Below are 19,326 nucleotides of genomic sequence, written 5' to 3' on the forward strand. Positions count from 1 at the left end.
AGCAATCTGTACAACACCGAGTAGAGTGATAGTGATTTTAGCCTGTCTGCATAGGACAGGTGTTGGAGGCCATGGATTCTCTTTGTGAGGTATTTTAGTGGCCTTTCCAGTTGGTGCAAATGTTTGGAGAGGTACATCCCAAACTGGGCGTTATATTCAATTATTGGTCTAATGAGGGAGGAGTATAGAGAGGTAATAATCTCCTTTTTTCTGGATACAATCCCTTTACTTATGAGATGAACCAAGTAAAAGGCTTTTCTGAGCACTGCCGCTACATGATGGTTGAATGTGAGGTGGTTATCAACCTGAATGCCCAGGTCTTTCACTACAGGTTGTGCACTTAGAGGGTTGCCATTGATGTGGTAATCAGTAGGAGTCTTGTTTTTGCCAAATGGTATGATGATGCATTTTTTTGCATTTGGCTTGAGGCCATGACTTTGGCACCAGTCATTAGTTGCTGTGAGACCCTCTTATAGCATGTTAACATAATTTGGGGAGTCAATGACAGCAGCCAACTTACAGTTGTCGGCAAACTTGGTTAGCCACAGGCCTTTTACCTTTGCCAGTACCTCAGAGAAATAGATGCAAAACAGTAGGCATCCCAGGACAGATCCCTGGGGAACTCCACTAGTGACAGGTCTGCTATCAGAGGTGGAGGTGCCAATTTTGACTTTGAGGGTCCTGTTGGTGAGCCAGTTGGACACCCACCTGATGAGATAGGGATTTATGCCAAGTTGTGTTAGCTTTTTGATGATGCCCAAGTGGGGGATTGTGTCAAAGGCCTTGGCCAAGTCAAGGTAAGCTGTATGTACTGACCTTCCCTCATCCAGGACCCTGGTTACAGTCTCAAAGAAGTCAATCAGGTTCAACAGGCAAGATCTGCCCTTGACGAATCCGAACTGGGTGGGGTCATGTGCTTGGAGATTGCCTATGTGCTTGTTTATGAGAGACGTAATACGCTCTATGGCTTTACAAATCAGACTTGTCAAGCTAATGGGGTGATAGTTTCCACAGTCAGTAGTGGCACCACCTTTGTGCAAGAGGATGACAATGGCGGTTCTCCACTCTGCTGGAATGAGGCCAGTACTTAGGCTGCGGTTGAAAAGGGGGCTCAATGGCAAAGCCAGTTCTTGCTGTTGATGGTGCAGAATACATCCTGAGGTACTATCAGGTCCCATGGAAGTTGTGTTTTTTGCCTTGGACAGGGCCTGTAACACTTGATCTACGGAGATGTGAGGTGCAGGACAAGCATCTGGGATGTCAAAAGGGCCTATGGGGAGGGCAGAGGGTGAAGTTTGCACTGAACCTATCTGCTAGCAGGTTGGCTAAGTCAGCAGGATCAGTGTAAATCATACTGTTAAGTATTAATTTGAAACAAACCCCGGGCTTTGCCACAGAGGTTTCTGACATAACTGAAGAAGACTTTATGGTTTCCCTTTGTTATGGAGGCTAGTTTCACTTCAAAATTGGCCTTGGAGGTTTTCACTAGTGATCTAATTTGCTTGTTAAGGCTAAGGAGAGTTTTTCCAGTTTGGAATTTGTTCCTTTTTACCCTTGGACAACAGTTTCTTCCTTTTGATGTAAAGCCTGTTGATAGAAGATGCCCACCACACAGCTTTGTGTTTCCTTGAGGAGCAGGTTTTAGTTCTATTGGGTATGGTGGAGTCTGTGCAGTTCTACAGCTGCTTTTGTATACTGCATTGGCGTACTGTTCAGAATAGTTGTCTGCATCCTCTGGAGGGGGGCGGTGGTGAAGCTACAGATACTCTCCCTTAGGAGGTTGTAATCAGCTTTTGAGAAGTTTTTTAGCTTGATTTTGGCTGGGGGGGGGGGGGTTGGGTGGGATAGAAACTTCGAATGAGACAGTCCGATGATCTGATCTAACCAGGGAAGGACATACTATGGGAGTGGTGCAGCGGTCACCCATGTTGGTGAGAACCAAGTCTAGAATATTGTTCCCCCTTGTGGGGGATGAGGCGAGCTGGTCTAGTGCATTAGAATTGATGAAGTCGAGGAATCATTGCTACAGTGCATTAGTGCAAGAATAGTTCACCCAGTCTATAGTTGAAGTCACCAAGGATCAGGGTGTTAGGGGGGTATCTTGATGGAGTCTAGTAGATCCAGGTAAGAGGAGTGGGTGTACTGAGTCATGGAGGGGGGTCTATGTTTTCCAGATGTTCATTGATACACATTTTCTAAGAATATTTGGAATAAATGCAACTGAAAATGTAAAACAACAATAATAATGAACACAGTCTAGTTTATTTTTTTATATATTTGTTGATTGAAACGCCTAGTCACGAAATTGCTAATTCACTGGAATTTTGGATAGGTGAGTTCCAAGAGCAGTTCTTAGAAAGGTCTAAATATAATATACATCATGCATAGTTATTAATTAGTTAGAAAACCTGAATATTTCAATGAACAATGAAAAATTAAAATAAAAATTATCAGAAAGACTCCAGAGGAATTAGATGTAGAACATGCATTATTTGTCAGATAGCATACAGTGGAGGACAAGAAAAATAGAGAAATCTGAAATGTAAAAATGTAAGGTGAAACAAGGGATGAAAAAATAGAAAAAAGTAACTATAAATATATAAATCATTAGTTCCTCAATTATTTTCAGATAAGAATATGATTGTTATAACGCTTAAGTTAGGTGTGTACCTTGAAGTAGACGAAATCATGCATCTCCACAACACCATGTCTAAATAATGTGAAGATGATCTTTCAAGGAGTTTCAAAATGCATATCAATAAGGAATTTGTTGTTGTTGTGTCTTTCTGCTTTTCCCAGTTAGGGGTCGCCACAGCGGAACTCCGGTCCGCTAATGATTGGCAGTAGATTTTTACGTGCTGAATTGCCAGCTCTGACGCACAACCTTCAACGAAGGTATGCCCATTCACGCATGTCTCCAAATAGAAGACGCTCTAGCTGAGAATCAAACATGACAACGTCTTAGTGTGAGTCGATAACACTACTGCAGCACCACCACCGCAGTATCAATAAGAAATTTGTTGCACAACAATAATTTGCCAACAGGAACAGCAGAGTTATAGCTAGCTATTGAGGTGACCAATACAGTCCCCTGATTTGGCACCCTCATCCTGAGCAGCCAAGTGCTCTGGATTATGTGGAACACTCTGCATTCGAACATAAGCAAACCCACTGCTCTGCTGTTCCACACTGAACAGCTTTGACTTTGCTACATGGCTTTCAATTGATTTGTATACCGCAATTACTAACAATTGGCATTCCGGTATACAAACCAATCAAATAGCTACTCTGCTGTTTCACATTGTGCATCACAGCCAGTGCTGTTCAGTTATTGATTGGCTCGTATTCTGCAATTATAGCTAAATCACCATTGTGGTATACAAACCAATCAAATAACTGTTCCTGAGGATGGAAGCCAATGAGAACTCCCAAATATGTGACCATTCATGTACCAGGAATGGTTGTGGAAAACTGCATTTAAAGTGAGGGAGAAAAAAAAAATAGAAGCAAAGCAGTGCCAAAGTAAATAACTGCAATACTAGCAGTTAAAACAAATCCTTTTAACTGCTGTTACTGCAGTTATTTACTTTGGTACTGCTTTGCTTCTATTTTATTTTTCCCCCTCTCTTTAAATACATACCTCTCAATCTCCTAGAGTAAGAAATCTGGACAAAGTCAATAGCCAAACATAATGTGATGATAAAGCCATAAAAAATCGGGACAATTTTTAGATATTGCTCTTATAAACTTAGCAAGTTGCTAAAATAACATGTTTTGTGTTGCCACATATGATCTGAAGAATATGATGTCTGAAACTCACATTTTTGTCATTATCTTATTTCATTCCTCTGTGATTTGCCAAAAAACTACATATTTTATGTGGAACAGACCAAAAATATAAGGCAAAATTTTGGCAATTGAGAGGCATCTCAAGGGTGTACGTTTGTGTGTGTGTTTGTGTGTGTGTGTGTGTGTGTGTGTGCGCGCACGTGCATGTATGCATGTATTTTGGTTAAAAGGCCATAGCTATGGTCAAGGTATGCTTTTTACACAGTGTGAAAATAGGGTGTTCCACATTTTCACTGTTTATCACACATTGCTATTGTCTGTGTTCCACATTGTCCTCTTAGCAGGTTGAGACCCATGCCCTCTCCTCATGTTTAAGTTAAGAAGCAAAATAAATAAATATGTTCTTCTTTCATTTTAACCTGTAACAAACTGCTTGCTGCATTTGTAGCACCTGCTACAGTTTATGCCACTCATGGAGTGCTAAACCTCTTCAGACGACAAATGCAATAGCGGTATTCAGAAATGCACTACTGATTGCATCCCCTAACACTTTGTACTTCGGGCAGCTGCCCCCCTTAACCCCACCCTAGCTATACTTCTGATGGACAGAAAAGCATGAATCAACATATCTATTCTTGTATTTAGGGAGAGATACAAAAACCTGAGAAGTCTGTGAGCCAGCAATGAGGTTTGAGCTGTTACATCATCTGAGCAAGACGGACAGTTGGGTAATTTAGTAAATCAAGAGTTAATTTTAATTGAACTGGAGATTGCTGCTGGTTGAATTCAAACCACTGTAAATTCTGATACAAGGAACATTAGTGGTTTCTCGTCTGGTGACCTGCTACAAATCGCCCCTAGCTGAATTCAAACCAGTGTAAATTGTAATACAAGGAACTTTTGTGCTTTTTAGGCTTGTGACCTGCTACAAATTAGCAGTCGTTATGCCCTTGCTGTATTTTGTGAACAAGGACAGACAGAAGTTTACTGGATACATACATAGAATAGCAAAGCAATAATCCTTCATTTGCATATATTCAATATAAGAATGACAGAACTAATGACTGATGAAACAGGGAAGAGACTCAGATGTATGTATGTAATCCACTGAATTAGTTCATTTAGAAGAAACCATGTATAATTATGGCCTTTGGTTGAATTCACACCATTGTAAATTGTGATACAAGGAACACTGATTTCTAGGCTGGTGATTTTTTACAAATCTAGCAGCCATTACAGCGTTTGGCTGAATTAACCACTGCAAATTGTGATACAAGGGACATTGGTCATTTCTATGCTGGTGACCTGTTACAAATCTAACAGTCATTATACCCTTTGGCTGAATTCAAACCACTGTAAATTGTGATGGTTTCCAGGCCGGTGACCTGCTACAAATCTATTGCTCATTGTATGTAGCCTTGCTGTATTTTGTGAAGAAAGACAGGCAGAAATTTAGTGGATATGTATACAGAAGAGTGAAGCAATGAGCCTTCTTTTTGCGTATATTAAATAAAAGTATGACACAACTAATGATTTATGAAACAGGGAAGAGATTCAGATTTGTGTATGTAATCCTCTGAATCAGTTTGTTTAGAAGAAAACAAATGTAACAAAGTTTGAAAGTGATACGCTTTCCTGGCAACTCTATGGCAGTAGACAGAAAATGGCAACAATAAGTACTTCTCTAAGCAAAAAAAAAAGAAGCTGCTGCTAATACTGGCAGGTTTTTGTTTTAACTCAGGTCTCTACTTGTCCTCCTCCTGCTTTTAGTTTACCAAATGCTTCAAGTAACAGGCAGGTTTGGTTTACTAATTCAGAATGTTTCAAATCTCTCTTCCACAAGTTACAACTGTATTTTATGACATCACAACTTATTTGCATTGCACTTTCAAAAGACCCATAATGGAAGACTAGTGCTTTCAAAAGCTTTCTACACAGGTATTTTGGCTCGATTATAGTAAATTAAATGAACGGAACACAAAGCGGAATCATTTCATTTTTAAAAATGTTTAGTGCTACTTTTCACTGTACTGGATATATTAACAGCATGCAATGGATATATTAAGAGCATCATATCTTAGCTTCAGTAATATAACTGTCACTTCCAAGTTTCAATTGAAGCACAACTCCTTCTTTGACCATTTTGTTTTAGGCTTCTCCAACCCTCGTTTGCAGTATCTGCAATTTAAAGTATGCAGCTTTTCTTAATCTAGGGGTATTATCTTGATGTTTACAAAATTATTTTACCTACACTTGTAAACAAAAAAAGTGAAAAATTATAAATCTAGTATATTTCTGTTTCTGATGCATGTAAGCTGTAGAATAGGTTATTCTATGTGTAGAACTACTTTATTCATGTGTGTGAACTATTGGCTACTAAACATACTGCAAAGCATATTTAAATGTTCTTCTGTGATGTGCATAAAAGCGGATACTAAGGAACTTTGACAAAGACATTTCAAAGAATTCTCAAGGTTAGAGACAGGTCTCCAGTATACCATATAATTAGATATTGTCAGGCAGTGTAAGCCTCTTCATGTGAGGCACTGAATGAAATGAGAACATGCAGAATTTCACGCTCTGAATAATTGAAGATATAGTACCGAGCTGTAGTTGTAGTGCTGTCAGAAAACTAAAGCAATGCCATTGTATTGAAGTTATTGTAAGATTACTCTAGAAAGCTATTTTGCATACTCATTATACTGCTGGACACATCTCACTGTTAACAATAAAAAAAGAATTATCACAGCTTAAAAACTGCCTGTTGGAAAAATTAGATAAGATCACTTTTCTCAGTTGTGGAATGTGTACTGACTAGATGACTTCTGGTAAAATGTCACTTACAGACTTGCATGAACCATGGTAGATGATGGGTAGAAGGCCAAATTCCACATTGAACGCTTGTATCTGGAGCAACGTAAAGAGTTGTTTTATACATTTACATACCAAGTCACCATCTGACAGACTTCATTGGATACAAAGGCACTAAAATAATTTTCATATATATAAAACAAGATCTATATCTGTACAAGGAAAACTGCAAGTGGATATTTTATAAATGCAGTTTTTGTGAACACTTGCAAAATCTGCTTGGCTGTTTCATAAACTGAAAGCAGCTGATTTCTGTTATCCATAATTATAACTTGCTTGTTGTACACATTGTTTTAAATGCATCTGTTTTAATATTATATAATGCATTCAACAGAATTAAATAACATCTATATATACAAGTACTAAGGATCTATTATAAAATAAGAATTGGATCCTTGGTGGGCTTCTAACTCTTAAACTCACTAGAATTCCATCTATAGAGATCAAGAGAATAAATAGTTATTTTCACATCCTGCTAGTTTACATACAAGTAAGTCCAATCATACAAGCATCTGAAAAGATTTTTTGTAGAAGAATTACAGATCTTAATTTTTTTGTACACTTGATTTTCCAGGGATATCTAGTCCAGAAATATGTGGCACTTAAGAAGTCATTTGCAGGTTGCATTAGCTTTATGTGCAGCAAGGCCCTTGATTACTCTAGGATATACACCCAGTATATTTCACAGGAACATGCACAGACTGGTTTGAGAACTTGCTGCCGGGTTCCTATCATGAAATCGAACAGGCTGAAGAGCAAATGGCTTTAACATCGAAAATGCCATTCATTGATGTGTTTTTGTGAGATCGCGGAATACTGAAGATCGGAATATTTGCCCTTTTCTCACGGTAATGCAATCTCAGAGTTGGTCTATATAATTAGCAGGGGTGTGGGGAGCACAGTGACTTTTGAGGTACAGCATTTTTGATGTTTAAGCCATTCGCTCTCCAGTCTTTTTGATCTCGTAATATAGACCCCTTGCTGCCATACAAGAGACACCACAGAAAAAAAATCTTATATACATTGTATTGAAAGTGAAACCATAATTATAATCCATAACAGATCTGACTTCAATTTTCAGACATGCACAACTGAGTCACATTGTGTCAGAAAGCAGTAGAATATCTTCATACTGAAAAGGCTAGCTGCATTATTCTTTCAGTTCATTTGTCTGCAAGTATATGGTATGCCTGGAAATGCATATTAGGTTCCTTTACTTTAACGTAACTAGTGCTGTAATCTTCAAAGCACACTACATTAGATGCAAGAAGGTCCTTCAAGGATATTAGGGAATTCTGATTATGATAGAATGAGAAGTCTTTGGTAATAGATGCTCCTATTCTGGTTCTGCTCTTAGCTAGTTTTGGATGCCCTTTCCATTATTTTGCATGTGTGCATATATTGTTTACTGTAAAGTGTTTTCCACAGTTTGCATAAATAGACTTCTATTGTGACTTGTCCTGGATTTTTGAATTTTGCTCTATCCTTCCAAAATGACTTGACAAAATGAGGTGGGAGGTTGGTATAATGGTTAAGGTGTTCACCTTTCAGACTTAAGGTACAGAGTTTGATTCTCATGTGGGGTAAATGGCTAGGCTTCAAATGGCCCATAAGGACACTTAGCCTATTACTAACCTGTGACTGACCATTGAGGATTAAAGTCTGTAAACTGCAACAGGCATATATAGTTTTTTTTTTTCAGAAGAAATGTTGTTAATATATACCTAGCTGCTGTCACTAATTTCATAGTGAATGACACCACTCCCTAAAAAAGATTCTAATTTTGGACCATTACCCTTAACTATTTTAATATTATCTCTGATTCTTGAAACAGGAGCTTAAGAAAAGTGTGGGGAAGCCTTGCCTCAACTACAGTAAAAAGTAATGTCTTTTGGCTTTTCCCAGTTAGGGGTCACCACAGTGGATCAGTGGTCTACTTATGATTGGCAGTGGATTTTTACGATGTCGAGTTGCCAGCCCGGCAACCAACCTTCAATGAAGGCACACCCACTCATGCACGCACCTACCTGCATGTGTTTAAGGCTCACATGATCTTGGGGAGGGCATGCTGACTCCGCACAGTAAGAGCTCCAGCTGAGAATCGAACTGGAGAGCCTCTTGCTGTGAGGTGACCACACTAACTGCGGCACCACCATGGCCTCTTTCCTCAACTACAGTAAACTGAATTAATTTTCAGTATTTGTAGAGATAATAGTTCATGGCCTTATGCTTAAATAGTGTTTTCCCATAAATTGCAGTTTACCATTTTAAATGGTGCTGCCTATCTTGTGGAGTTGTACTTCCTTTACATTTTTTCTTTTTTTTTATAATACACTTTTAGTAAAGAATTCATAAAACAGTTTGAAAACTGCTTAACATAAGCTGCAACAAGAGGGAAAATTAAGAAAATTGCTGTGTATTCCCTAGAGGAAGGGGGAGTTTACCAGACAAAATGCAAAGGAGGGATGGGTGAGAACAAATTATAGCCAGAAAGTTGTGTTTTCATATATATATATATATATATATATATATATATATATATATATATGGGTCTAGGACACATGCTCGACTAGCATATGTCTGAATCACAAAACATTGAACACATACACGAAAGCGCTTAACATCGAAAAGCGCTTCCGTCTATGTGTAGTTCAAAAAAAAAATCTAAGTTTCTGCAGGGGGGCTTTGCCCTCCTGCACTCCCCACACCCCCGTACTTTGTTATTCTCACTCCGAGATCGCACTACAGTGGGGAAAAGGGAATTTTCCTTACCTGCACTGTAGTCCAATCTACGAAACAGGCACACATACATGGAAGCACTTGTCAATGTTAAGCACTTTTGTGTATGTGTGTTCGATGTTTTGTGATTCGGACATATGTGTGCATGTATGTCTGTCTGTGTATGTATGTATGTGTGTGTGTGTATATATATATATATATATATATATATATATATATATATATATTAGAGACACACACAGACCAAAGGGTAAAAAGGTCATACAGATAAAGTGTCATGGTATCACATAGTGAAAACTGTAGCTTGTCTGGGTTTTTCTTGCAGTTGGTATGTATGTCTGTGTATGTTTAGATATACATGTATATGTAACTCATTTATCTTTGTGTGTGTGTGTATATATCTACATACACACAGACACACAACTCATATAATAAAAACTGTGAAGGAATGTATGCAAGCATGGGCAACAAGACATTGAGCAATTTTTGACAGAAATGGGAAAACCATCATTTCTAGAATAACTAGACGGGATAGCATATGCAGTAGGTATGGAATCAGACAGTGTAGGTAGGTTCAGACATTCATTCAGTCATCAAGGTTTATGTTTCTGTGCTCCATACAACATGAAGCAGCTTTTTTGTGTGGTATTTTTAATATAATGTACATTTCAGTTTGCTAATGTTTCTCGGACATTAATAGTGACTTACAAGGTCGCAGTTGATGTCCAGGTAAGGTAGGTACTTTCTCCACAGCAGACAGTTAATAATCTTCGGGCACTACTGTCACTGAACTGTGGAAGCTGAATAACTGAGGTACTGTTCTTTACAGAATACATTACAATAAGACTCTGCTACTTATGGCAGCAGCTCTGGTGGATACAAAAGATCTCCTCACTTTCTTGTTTAACAAGAAGTAAAAATTCACATTAAGCATCCTACCTATATTTTTTCAGTCAGAGAAAAAGATACCCCAGATTACTGCTGCTAAAGACTGATGCACCTTTTGGGTCTACTTGGTTAATTAACTGAAAATAAATCAAATCCTCTTCAGAAAGTGTCTTGGGTCTTGTAACCAAAGTCTGACTAAAGTGACTTTTGTGCAGTCCCTTTTTCTAGAGTACTGCACCTTACAACCACAGCACTAACCTTCACTATGTTATGACACCAGATATTGATATTATCCCGAGTCAGAAGATGCATGAGAGAGTGCACAGTTTGTCCATCCAGGGAGGAAAACACGTTGGCTTGCAATGCAGCTGTTGCTGCCTTGACCTGTAACACACACACTGTTGAAGTTTTTAGAGAAAATAACATAACCCTTAACAGCTCAGCAGAGAAAAATGACAGCAGGTATACGACAAAACACAATAATGTACAACAAAGCTTTTAAATATTCACAGGAGAAGAAATCTGCTGTATTAGTTTAAATACACTGTTAATGCAGTCTAATAAATGTATTTCACAGGACCTCTGTTTTATGGAAGATTACAACTGGTCACCTCATGCAGAGTACCATGCCAACCATTTTGACCACAGCAGATGCTACATTTCATGATTTATTTAGTCATTTGCCTTTGATTACTGGGAAAGTCTGATATAGGAAAACCCTTTTTCAGTGGAGGTCTGAGGAGAAAAGCTTCACATTGTTTGCATTTGCATGAAAGAACAGTAAAAATGTAATTAGCTTGCTTTCTTTTACAATGTTCTTTATAATTCACTGTAAAGCCTACTCAGCTGTGTTTTTTTTTTTTTTTTGTGAAGGCCACATCCTAACTGACAGCATGTTATTTAGTAAAAGTGTGAATGGAGGCATGTTCCTTCATAATGGCTGGAATTGAGGTTTCCATTCTCTCCAGCTGCTTGTTAGAGTCCAACACTGTTTCTTTAACCAAGACCATTTTTATCTGAGCAACAACTCTCTAATCTCTGTCTGATCCTTGATAGTTAAACCGGATACAAGTGTCATCTTCAGTCACTGTAATGGAGCATGTCTTTGTATTCTCCTTTGCTAAATGTCATACCCTCAGGGCATCACTATGTTACCCCTCTGTAGTAACGTTTCTGTGATTTAAGACTCCCACATTATTGCACTGTTTAAAGCGGTTCTGCAGATGCAGGATATCTTTCAGAGTAAAAGCTGAAAAGGCACAGAAAATTATGTTACATTCCTGAATCCTAAGCTCCTGCAGTTTTTTTCCTTGTTTTGATGCTTTACTTAAACATCATATGCGCCTTGAAAAAACTGATTATAGCATTCCGTTTTTGCATTTTAGCAATGTTCATTGACGGCAAGTAGCTGGATGGGCTACTAAATTATGGTACTGTCATGAGTAATGATGTCACCTTGTGTGAGTTACACCTGTGATGGGCAATCTGTTGTGATATTCAGTCTGGGGCAGAAGCTGAAACAGGAAAGCCTATGAAAATGTCAATTATCATTTTCTGTTTAGGATAATGGAACTACTGAACATTGACATAACCATTTCTTGTGTTAAGATGATAGAGTAATTTATAAGTGGAAAATGAATACATCTTTTATTATCCCAGTGTGTAGTTCTTCCTTTTTCAGCACTGTAGCCACCTGTGACGATCTCCAAGTGATGAAAGGCCACTTGGATAATACTAATGAACACATCTTTGTGTAGTCATTAAGTATTTTGAATTTCCAGATATTGTATTTCTTTATTACTTTTTTTTGTTTCATTTTGGGTCCCACCCAACCACAGAAGCAGGAAACCTCAACCTCATGTCTTCATTACACAGGGTGTGATGATGTGGATATACACAGCTTGCCATAAGGTTGTGGGAAATAGCCCTTTTTAAAAGAGAATAAAACCTTATGGAAGTATTTTTTTTCCTAAAAAATTCAAAAAACTGGAAGAAGAAGACGGACTCAACTGAGGCGGTAGCCAGTGGCAATGTGGTTCAGGTACGTGTAGGCAGCTGCACATGGTCTTTAAGTTAAGCATTTAATGTTCCTGCAAATGAGAATTTCAGAGAAAATGCACTTTACATGTGATCAAACTTGAACTTTTTTGTGAAAGCATAAAAGGTAGAGAGATACAGACAGAAACATTTACTTGGTGGCCCAAGTTATCCCAGTATCTCTCAATCCCTAGAAAAGGAGCAGAAATGTATTCTAATATGAAAAACTTACTTTGGTTTCTAAGAATATAGATGATTAAACCTTGGTCTGATGACTGCAAGGACAGTCTTCCATATTAATATATTGTTTCAGATATCTACATTTATTTTTAGTAAGGTGCATGCTGTGATGATGTGTAGTGCCAGATGTGTTAGGGAGAATAGGGCAGTGCATGTGTATCTTATGCCAGCAGAGCTAGCTGGAGTTTTGTAAAGAATTATATGTCGTTTGAATATCAAACTGATTTGTACAGGTGCTTGTGTTATAAATGTATTTGTAAAGTTGCTTGTGTTAGAAATGTATCAACTGTGGGTCTTGCTGGACAGAAGAGAAATTTACATATATTTCAGACTGTATTCTTGTAACTGATTAGATGCATATCCTTCAACAGACGACACTGGAATGGAAGGAGTTAAGCTCAGCCCAGATAACATTAAGAAAAACAGCCTGAAATTAAATGACTTGGTTTAGGCCATAAATATTTTATCTCACTGGTCTAAATGCAGCCAGAGACACAGTGTCTGCGGAAAACATGGGCTGGGGTCCTGCTCCATTGTCCTTAGTGGCAAACTAACTGCTACCCTGAGGTGCCAGAGTATGGCTGCTTAGTTTCTGTAGGAAGGGTATAAGTGTCAGAATTGTTTTACAGACTCTAGATGCTGTAATAAACTTAGCTAAACCTTTGTGTGTATTGTGACACATCTGAGCCAAATCCTGGCTGAATTGCTACTGGAGAGGGGGGTAGTGTGGGAACCACAGAGTCAGGTGACCAGATGTGATGTCATTCTTTAGCCAGCACAAAAATTGTATTTGAATACTAGTGGGAGATGTATTATGTCCAATTTGTTATTAGACGTGGCAAGAGAACACTCATCAACCTTCACCTTCCCTTGCTTTAGTAAGTAACTAGGGAGCAGTAATTCTTCAGTCAGTTAGGAAAAAATAGGGAGGTTAGCTAAATATTGTTTTTTTGTATCTGTCTTTCCATCTGTGTTGGGGTTTTTTTTATATTTCCTGTGAACTAAAACTCTGGTGTTTATTGTAAATAGATATTCAGTATTTTATGTTTTTTTTATTTATTATTAAAAATATCTATACCTTTCGTTGTGGTTAGTCTTTTAGAAAAATATTTCACCTGTGAGAGTAACTGCATTTATTTAGTGGCTCCACATTATTGAAAGTCTTGCTGCTTGGTTACCACTACCATTTGTATAACTATTAATTTTACTAAGAGTAATTGGGTACCCTGGTAAGATCCTTAGAGTAGCTGGCTTTGGGTGTTCTGGTGGCAGTGCATCTACCTTATGGTCTGTCTGGGGTGGCAAACTGGGTAAGCTGTCCCAGCCTTTCCCAGTTGTGTCTGTTTGAGAATCAAATCTCAGAGAGTGCAACAGCTACTTTGAACAGGGACACTGACAGCACTGATTTCACAGAGGGGGTGGTGGAGGACTTGGCTTGGAACAGCCAGCTAAGGACTCAACTCTATAGCTGTGTCAATGAGGACTCTTATTTGGGGCCAGTTGAGAAAGCCCAGACCCAGGACTGGAGTCTGCATTCCCTGTGTGCTCTTAAGGGAAACTGTACTTGGTGCAGAGAGCTGCATCCGAAAATACTGTGTGTCTATTTTTTTTTTCAGTGAATGTTCCTTACTGTGTTAGTGGGGAGGATTAAGGTTCCATAATCACTGGCTCAGAGGAGGGACATCACATATGCATTTGTCCATTATGCATACTTTGCATTCACAACCTTGTTGATATTTACAGTGTGTGTGGGGAAATGTGGCCAAGAAGCTGAGAAATCTTCAAAACCCTTTGTCAGGTAACTGAGAGCTGTGGAGATGACTTGGCTGTATAGATTATGGATGTGGCTTAAAACAGTAAATCAGCTGTTAAATGTTTAATTGTAGATGTGTGCGCAAAGCAGCTAGATAGACAGGATTCTTATATTAGTTTCATAGGTGTTTACAAGGCAAACAACCACAAGGGCCTTATTAAGCCTAGCCATGCATCCCAAATCTATGACAAGTTCTGATACCCTTGATAAGGGTAAGCATGGGCCTGGGAGATGAACCATTTACAGGTTACTTGTGTCCATTAGAGACATGGGTACCAAACCAGGGATGATCTCTCCAGCAGGTCCTATTTATATCACAGGCAAGGTTTAAGTCTTTAGAATGGGTAATTCTGGTGCTGTTTGTTTTGTGAATATGCAGGAGGTTCACCAGAGTGGGGTCTGACAATACCCTGTATGCCAGGCATAGATTTCCCCCTCAAAAGTCTGTAGGAGACAGAATACAGGGATATGGGCTTGAGGCAGTCTGCATAGGACATATTACTTATGTATTATTTTAGTGAGGAACCTCTGTGGACTTTCCAATTGTTGGATATGCCTGGCTAGGTACATACCAAAGGGGGCATTGTAGGTCTGATGAATGCCGAATTCAGTGGAACAATGACATTCCTGGACTTTGATGTGATATCTTTGTTCATAAGTTGCACAACATAGAATGATTTCCTCACCCCTGTGGACACATGATGATCAAAGATCAGGTTACTATCTATGTGAGTCCCTAAGTCCCTGACTACTGGGTCAACTCTAAGGGGTGTGTTGTCAATATAATAATTACCAGTGATGGATGACTTCCCAAAGGGATCCTATCATGTATTTCTTGGCGTTTAGTTTTAGTCCATGGCTCTGACACCAGTTGTTTATCTGTGTCAGCCCCTCTGGGAGAACATTTGTGCCAATGTGTGATTCAATGACAGCTCCTAATTTTGAATCATTGGCAAATTTAGTCAGCCAGAGACCACTGACATTGGCCTTGACTTCTGAGAAGTAAATGCCAAAAAGGGAGTGGCCCAAGGACTGATCCCTGAGGGACTCCACTTGTGACTGGGCTCTTTGTAGAGGTGGACTCCCCATTTCTAACTTCCTGGGTCCTGTCTGTGAGCCCGTTGGATATCCACTGGGTGACATACGGGTTTGTACCTAACCTCTTAAGTTTGTCAACAATGCCCAAGTGGGGTATTGTGTCAAATGCCTTGGCCAGGTCAAGGTAGGCAGTGTGAATGATTTTGCCCTCATCCATTGCTTTGGTGACCTTCTCAAAGATGTCCACCAGGTTGAGTAGACATGATCTGCCCTTGATGAAACCAAACCGAGTTGAGTCCGGTGTCTGGAGGTTTACTATATCGCTATTGATAATCTCCATGATAATTCTTTCCTTGGCTTTACATACAAGACTCGTGAGACTTATGGGTCTATAGTTTACAGGGTCTGTAGGTGTCCCACCTTTGTGCAGAGGGATGAATTTTGCTGTTCTCCATTCATGAGGCATGAAGCCTGTTTGGAGGCTACAGTTGAATTGTAATTCCAGAGACCCTGACAGGTCATGTTTCATGCTATTTAGAAGGCATCCTGGGATATTGTCTAGGTCCATTGATGCAGTGTTCTTGGTCTTAGAGAGAGCATTATTATTGCCTTGAAGGTTTCAAAATCTGAAAGGCAGTTTATGGAGAATGCCATTTTACATTCAGGTGAAGCAAAGACTGGTGTAGGCAGTATCTGCGAATGGTGCTAGGTCTGTATCAGTTCACTCACAGAAAGTGTTGTAATGATCACTATAATGAACAGACCATGAGAATGATGTAAGTGCAGAACTTTGGTCAACAGAACATGCTCTCATTGTCAGCAACCCTAGAATTTGATCTTCAGTGGATGAAACCTGGAGTCTGGGCAGGTCTGGTGCTATTTATAAACCAGTAGTGGATAAGCAGGAAACTGGTTTGTCAATGGGTACAAAACTGTAGCGTCTGTATCTGGTGAATCCAGTTAAGTTCAGTCCTAAATCTTAGTCATATTAAGGGACCTCAGCTCTTCCTGGGGTTAATACTGTCAGGTTGTACAATAAGTCATGTCCAGCATCATTTCTCATCCAAGTTAGTAATTAAGGATTCATTTAATTGCGGATGTTTAAAGGTAAGCACGTTTTTGCTACTGTACTGGGCTAACACAACTTTTTTTTTTTCCTGTTCTATACCTGAATTATACTATATTTTCCAATGCATTCTTGTCCTACATCCTCAAACTCTACATTCTAACACCTTTATTTTAACTTGTCTCTAATCAGTTTCTCCTTTTCATGTGTAGATGCATTGCTGCACCTTACTACTATTAAAACGTTTTCACCTAATATTGTTACCCTTTTAGCACACTGTGTAATTCTTAACCTCTGTCATTTATACTCCCCTTTTGGTTCTTATGTTCATAGCTCTCAACCTTCCATCTTCAAAATGAGGAACACTAGCCCTTATAATGTGAAACAAATGGGCAAAATGTGGAACACATACTAACGGATTACTAACAGCTTCAACTAGGAAGGTCATAGGCTGGTTTAAATATGCTTCTTTTACTTATAAAAAAGATCTTTTAATTAATTATTATGATTCATTTCTATTTACCATGAATATCAGTTAAAAATGTCCTAATACTGAATGTGTGACAGACCCTTTCAATGTGGAACTTTAAAGAACATGAACTTTTTAAGACCGCAAATGAGGTACATTCCTCATAATGAGGTACGCTTGAGAAGTATGCTTATGTTACTTACTGGTCCTATTACCGACAGCATTTGACTTGCATTTTTTACTATATGATTGTAGCTGTTTATACTCACTGCCTGTCTTTGCCTTGTACGATTTATTATAAATTGACCATATGTACCTACTTATGCATTTCTTTTGTAGTTGTGGAGCATTTCATCCCAAGTTTCCCCCCAAAATGTTTTTTTTTCTGCCCAGTTAGACATTCCGGTAAACAAATGTCAGTAAATATAGATTTTTAATAATACATTTTTACATCAGTACTGCTAAAACTTTTCTCCAGTAACTGCAGTTTTTGCAAGTCTTTAGTGTCATTAAACTGTTTCTGTTAGCCAGCTTTTAGAGTAAGAAAATATGTTTACTTGTTAACACTTTTGTAATGAACAGGTGAATATTAATCTTGCATGTTGGCTGAGAGAGGGGTACACTATGTTAGCATTTCTAGAGTTGAATTTTTTGTGAGGCATTGCAAAGCTTTTGCTAAATTGTAAAGGTATTGGAGATGATATCCAAGATTTGGATATTTTGATGGGTTTTATATTATGCAGGACATGTATAGAGCATGCCACAATGTGGTGATAAAAACTGTTTAAGCATAAAGTGTGTGTGTTTGATTTTTTTTTTTTTTTTTTTTATTTCATTTCATAATCATATGGGTTCCTGAAGAAACTACCATTGTGGGGATTAGGAGTCCCATCTTCAGAGGGCTGGTGGTTCATCCATAAAAGAGTTTTAGTGTGTGTGGTATCAACATAGAGGTCTATCAGCAGGTCCAGGAGAACCTGTGGTTCATCCCCTCCCTATACCAGCTCATGTGGGACTGGAATCAGTTTAAGGGATAATCTTGCTGGCTTCATGATGCAACATGGAGACAGATGGGAGGCAAGATAAAGGTTGAAAATGTAAAATAGGCATATAAGACTTCTATGCACAAAAAAGATGCATTAGTGAAGTAGATTCCATGAAAAGATACTACAATAAAATAAAACTCTGCATGATCTGTTGGCGTCTATCTTGTACATGATTCAGTGTATTTTGTAGCATCTATTGTTGAATGGAAACCTGCTGTATAACTTTCCTTTTTCTACATTCCAGGAAAAAGCTATGGTAAATCAGTGAACTGGATGGATTCAACTGAAGCAGAGATTACTGTTTGGAAGACTATGCTAGCAAAGCCAAATATTTGGGCAGAGGTGGTGCTACCCCTGAGACCTACCATGAGTGAACTTAAGTAAAACAGTGTTTCACCGTGAGTGGGATTTGTTTATACTCTGTATAACTGTATTTGATTTAAACCATATATAATTACTGTCTGTCATCTTCTACACTAATGAGGGGGATACGTATTAGGGACTGTGGTTAGATAGCCTTGTTATACAGATATGGTAAAACGCTACAAAAACGTGTAGACTGTATTTTCCTTATTTGAACTTTTGTCATTAATGTGTCCTTTTAAAGACTGATGAAGCTGTATGATTAGTTGTAATGAACAGAGCAGAAGAATGCCAAATTGCATAACATCAAAATAGTTTTATGCACATTTTAAAATGTTATATAATGTATGATAATTATGTATTAAAAGTCAGTTTTAGTTCAAGATGGATATAGAAATACTTATTTTAGACAGTGTGTTCAGCTGAAAGTGTTGTGCAAATAGGGGTAAAAGTTGGAAAATACAAGTACTTTGCATTTTTCATCATTTAGGCTATCAAAGATGTGTACTTCAAATACTGAGATGTGTCATTTAACTTATTAGTCACAGTATTTATAGTAAAAAAAACAAGTCACGTAACAATGGAACAAAATGGATTCCTGTACTTTTTAAAAAGAGTTAAAGTATATTAAAAGTATGCTCTATTGCACTTAACTGTATTGTTGCCAGAATAAAGATTGATATGATATAAATAATAATGAGCTTAAAAATATCTGCACATATTTTAATTGTACTCCATCTGTTCTGGATGCATTCGTCTATGTCCTTTGTAAACAGTGAGTTTGAATTTCGAAGTGAGGTTGTATAGTATGCAAGCCCAACAATGGCGAAGTGGAATAGTTCTTTTGGTGGACAGAGATATCTCCTGCCCTTTGAGTCACACTGATCCTCTATTGTCCTCCATTCACAGCCCGTTGTTGTACTTGTTTATTTCATGTATGTATCGCTTGTGTACATGTGTCTGTGAG

The 19,326-nt window shown here is 38.3% G+C and overlaps 1 protein-coding gene across 3 annotated transcripts in view; it reads left to right on the top strand.

Moving 5' to 3' along the window:
* The window catches only part of LOC122804506 (synaptotagmin-like protein 2), a 3,492,381-nt gene extending 3,473,325 nt beyond the window's left edge, over positions 1-19,056 (top strand). For all 3 annotated transcript variants that reach the window (XM_044074423.1, XM_044074432.1, XM_044074438.1), the window contains one exon: positions 18,241-19,056. In XM_044074423.1, the coding sequence (XP_043930358.1) occupies positions 18,241-18,380 (140 nt within the window). In that variant the 3' untranslated portion in view covers positions 18,381-19,056. The remainder of the gene's footprint in view (positions 1-18,240) is intronic.
* Positions 19,057-19,326: the final 270 nt, after the last annotated feature.

Source organism: Protopterus annectens, chromosome 1.part1 (assembly GCF_019279795.1).
Source record: "Protopterus annectens isolate FY-2018-M chromosome 1.part1, PAN1.0, whole genome shotgun sequence".
NCBI lineage: Eukaryota > Metazoa > Chordata > Ceratodontiformes > Protopteridae > Protopterus > Protopterus annectens.